This window comes from Rhipicephalus sanguineus, chromosome 4 (assembly GCF_013339695.2).
Source record: "Rhipicephalus sanguineus isolate Rsan-2018 chromosome 4, BIME_Rsan_1.4, whole genome shotgun sequence".
Lineage (NCBI taxonomy): Eukaryota > Metazoa > Arthropoda > Arachnida > Ixodida > Ixodidae > Rhipicephalus > Rhipicephalus sanguineus.
Genome location: NC_051179.1, coordinates 196,536,460 through 196,540,604, shown reverse-complemented (window position 1 = coordinate 196,540,604; position 4,145 = coordinate 196,536,460). Strand labels below are relative to the sequence as shown.

Genomic DNA, 4,145 nt, shown 5'->3' with positions numbered 1-4,145 from the left:
GCCTATTCACTGCAGCGCATGCCCGTCGGCTGCCTGTGGCAAACCGTGCCAGCCTTTGCTGGCAACAACAAAAATCTTGAGGCGTAGTCAGAACCAGTTGGCACGTGAGCTTGCCGAGGCTTCCTTCATCAAGAAAAAAAAGAGACATTTGCGTCAGTGATACCTCCATAACATTGTACGATAATGAAAGCAGGTTCCTCGCATGCGCATAGATGATTTTGCGGTGTGTGCCGTATAAATGTGCGTTTTGTTGTTCAATAAAATTCAGTCGCGAGTCTGCGCCCGTCTTCGTTCACTTCCTTGTCCGTGTTTACTTCGCGCAGCACCTTGTTTCATGATCTGGCACGTTCTGCCGCAAAAAATATTAGCGTAACCGCAGATGTGTTGCGCCAATCGCACTGACTCGCTAAGCAGTTAGTCATACCTATGTAAAAAGCAATGTGCAACTGACCTGCACGCTGAACACTTTAGTTTTCGTCACCCGTTTGAACATATTTTCTGTCCTTTTTGTTTATGTTCCGTGTACTATATAGCCGCAGTACATCATCCTAGCCGAACCGACCGTTAGGCTTCGAGCTGTACTCCGTGCGCCACGATCGCTGTGAACAACGTGGATATTCAATTACGAAGAATCTAATAACCATTCAAATGTAATTTCGATCATACCTGACTAATGCGTGGCCATATTTGCACCTTCGCCTACATGAATCAGAAGCTAAAAACGCCGAGATTCAGCGTTACATTGGCTCACTGTGGCCGATGACGTGCAGCTTTCAGCGGTACGAGCCCATATGAAATGACTGGCTGCTACAGTAGGTTTATGCTATTATCAGACTGATAGTAATGTTATATTGTGTTGCGAATGATAAGTTCTTTCGATGCAGTTATATGAACTACATTTACGACACTCGATCGCACACTTCTGAGAAAGCGCGCGCGCTCGGCTGATGATTGCTTTAGCGCATACGTACGTCCGTCGCTTAACTAAAACTAAAGCTGGAGATGTGTAGGACACACAATAGAATAATATTTTTAAGATATTCGATGAGTTTTTCTTTCGACTTCTCGCGAACCAATACCACCTCTTATATGAATTCCACCCAGCGCGCCCAGTTTTTTCCAATGTGCTACCAGTGTTCTCAGTGCGCGGGCAGACACTTTACAGCGTGGCCAGTGCCTCCCATTGCGCTGTAACACACTCGGCCACACTGTACAGGATTCCCAGCGTCTTTCAGCGCACTGGGCGGCACTGGCCACGCTGTACAGTTTTTCCCAGTGCCTCCCAGCGCGCTGTAGTACACTGGGACACACTGTACAGCGTTTCCAGTGCCACCCAGTGCGCTGAAAGGCACTGGTAACGCTGTTTTTTTTTTCGATAGGGTATCACGCTATTCATGTCATGACGTGTTAAAAGTGTTCGTCATACACTGTCCTCCCATGCAAATTTTGGTTTGCGTCAAGCATAGCTTGGCAAAAAAGTGGACCTCACTCAGACTCACTCAAGAAATATATCCTGCGCTTAGGGCTCACTCGGACTCAAACTCACCAAAATTTTCCGCAACTGCACTCGCTCCGGCTCAGTCTTGCCAAAATATTACTCGCCCGTACTCAGTCAGACTCATGGCTTGATCGGAGTATGAGCCAGTCTGAGTGAGTCGGCTTATGGGTGAGTTCATATATAGATAGATACGGTCAAAGTGCTTTGGTTTGCTAAAAATGATCTGCATTTAAAACGGAAGCCACTATCGAGAGGATCAACCTCTGAGGGAACCATCGCTTGGAAATATCAGTTTTCCTGCACACGACGAATAGAAGCCACCCAAGAGACAAAATGAAACTGGCCACTGTGCACTAGCACGTACATGCGAGCGACAGCCAAATCACTGGCATAACCAAGCCTACAAATGGAAACCAAAGGTCAACAGCACAAGAAAAAAGTGTTGTATCGTCACAAGATGACAGCACTTGCTGGGCTAAAAAAAAGAAAGATTTGGAAAACTAGCGTGTTTTTCAAACACACTACAGTGCTGTATATTTATGTCACTGATTCTGAAAGGGCTAAACCAAGGCAAGGCTGAATCACTGCTGGCAACTGGGCAACATTTAGCCGAGCCTCTAGCCAAGCCAGTTTTCACGTGATGTGTTGTAGTTTAACGCCATTTTGGCACTGTTTTCTTGTGCTGGTCAGCTGCAGCCCGCAACTGCTCAGAGGGGGCCTCCTGAAAATGAGCAAGTTTCACTGAGCGACAGGATCAACATACTTACGGAGCTGTGTGACAAGGAAAGCAGGCGGATGTCGCAGGAACGATGGGACTGTCAAAGCAGGCCGAGAATTGAACTACGAAGAGCAAAGGAATTGCTACAGGCAAGTCTCGCAGAAACTTCGTTCAATGCGCTTCAGGCACCCGTGACGCAGCATACCTAAAGGTTGGGTCAGGACTTCTGATGTGGCTCCGAGACGCATAAGCTTACAAAATTCCAATGAATGGAGAATTGTTGAGGAAGTAGGTGGAATAACTAGCTAAGGCCCCCGGACACAATGGTGTGACAATCATCCAAAGATTGCTGTAACCTTGCGAGGCGAGGCATAGAGTGGAATTCTTGCAAACCTGAGGTGAATACTGTTGTGACCTCAGCAGACATGGCGCAACACCTTTGCTTGCACAGTAACAAGGGTTTATTAACAGAAACAGGTCAACAGAAAGAGTGACGGAGAACATAAGTTGGCTGCCTTTTATAAGGGCAGTAATCGCGATAGTGATGACGTCTGTCCAGTCACACGCGCGCGCACTTTCACCCGCACTGCGCTGCACTCACACGCACGCACTGACGCACGCGCACTGACACAACACTCCTTCCCCTTTATGCGAGAGTTAACAGGGCGCTACGGGACGTAGCGATCTGGGGGTCGTCTCTCTCGATTGCTGCGACGCAACGGAGGCGGAGAGTGGCCTTGTGGAGAGGCTGTTCCGGCTTGTTTTGGTGGCGACTGGATGGGCGAAGTAGTCCCCTGCTGTTGGCTGGAGTTTCGCAGGACCATGTCTGGTGCGAACACTGATGTGAGGTCCCCGGCGCCTGCGTCCATCCCTTCTGGCACCCGTGTCGGTGTCACTAAGGGTGCTGTGTCTGGTTCGTCGTAGGATTCCGTCGGCCGAATATTAGGCGTCGAATTCTCCGGTACTCTGCGAGGTCGTAGGTCATCTGCATGAACATACCGCTCTTCACTCCCCGTACGTACCAAATAGGTGGATATACTCACACGCTTGAGCACGATTGCTGCCAGCCATGTTTCCTCATCCGGCCTTAAGCCATTCACAAACACCGGCTGTCCTGCCACAAATTCTCGCCATTTTCCTCGGGTTTGGTTTGCGGTATCCTTCCTCCTTTCCAACTTTTCTTGCATTCGTTGTTCAAGATCGGGGTGCAGAAGACTGAGCCGTGTCCGAGGCTTCCATGATAGAAATAGCTGGGCAGGTGTTTCGCCTGTTGTTCCGGTCGGCGTATTCCTGTAGGTGAAGAGGAATTGGTCAATACGATGCTGGAGTGACCGCGGTTCGCCATTTTGTTTTTCCTCTAAGACTTGTTTGAGAAGGTGCCGCTTTAACGTTTGCACGCAACGCTCAGCAGTGCCATTCGAGGCAGGATGGTAAGGAGGGGTCTTTGTATGGCGGATTCCATTACGTTTCAAAAAGGTCTCGAAGCAGGCCGAAGTGAACTGGGGACCATTGTCCGTGACTATTTCTTCCGGTAAACCATAGGCAGCAAACACACTGCGCAGCTTTTCCACCGTCTTTTCACTGTTTGTTGAGTTCATAGCAAAAACTTCCAGCCACTTCGAATGAGCGTCCACCAACACAAGAAACCACTGTTGATCACGATATGCGAAGTCGAGATGTACTCGCTGCCACCTGCGTGCAGGCCATCCCCAAGATAACAGCGGAACTCTAGATGCTGAATTTTGGGTCAGCTGACACGTGACGCAGGCAGTCACTGCTTGCTCAATGTCTTGAGTTAAGCCGGGTCACCATACATGGCTTCGCGATAACATTTTCATTCGTGTCATGCCTGGGTGACCTTCATGCAGCATTGACAGAACGTTTTGTCGCAATGACACCGGCACAATCACCCGGTTTCCCCACGTTACA

The 4,145-nt window shown here is 49.1% G+C and overlaps 1 protein-coding gene across 1 annotated transcript; it reads right to left on the bottom strand.

The window, feature by feature from the left end:
• Positions 1-2,628: 2,628 nt before the first annotated feature.
• LOC119391012 (uncharacterized protein K02A2.6-like) lies at positions 2,629-3,941 on the bottom strand. Its single transcript, XM_037658720.2, has 2 exons — positions 3,262-3,941; positions 2,629-3,201 (listed from the first exon to the last, which is right to left on the bottom strand). The coding sequence occupies exons 1-2, from the start codon at positions 3,812-3,814 to the stop codon at positions 2,885-2,887; spliced, it is 870 nt and encodes a 289-aa protein (XP_037514648.1). The 5' UTR covers positions 3,815-3,941; the 3' UTR covers positions 2,629-2,884.
• Positions 3,942-4,145: the final 204 nt, after the last annotated feature.

Bases quoted from the DNA above. Each gene is read 5' to 3' on its own strand.
- LOC119391012 (XM_037658720.2), bottom strand. From the start codon at position 3,814: ATGAACTCAACAAACAGTGAAAAGACGGTGGAAAAGCTGCGCAGTGTG. The intron at 3,202-3,261 runs GTGTGAGTATAT...ATGTTCATGCAG, and splicing joins GGCAGCAATCGTGCTCAAGC to ATGACCTACGACCTCGCAGA.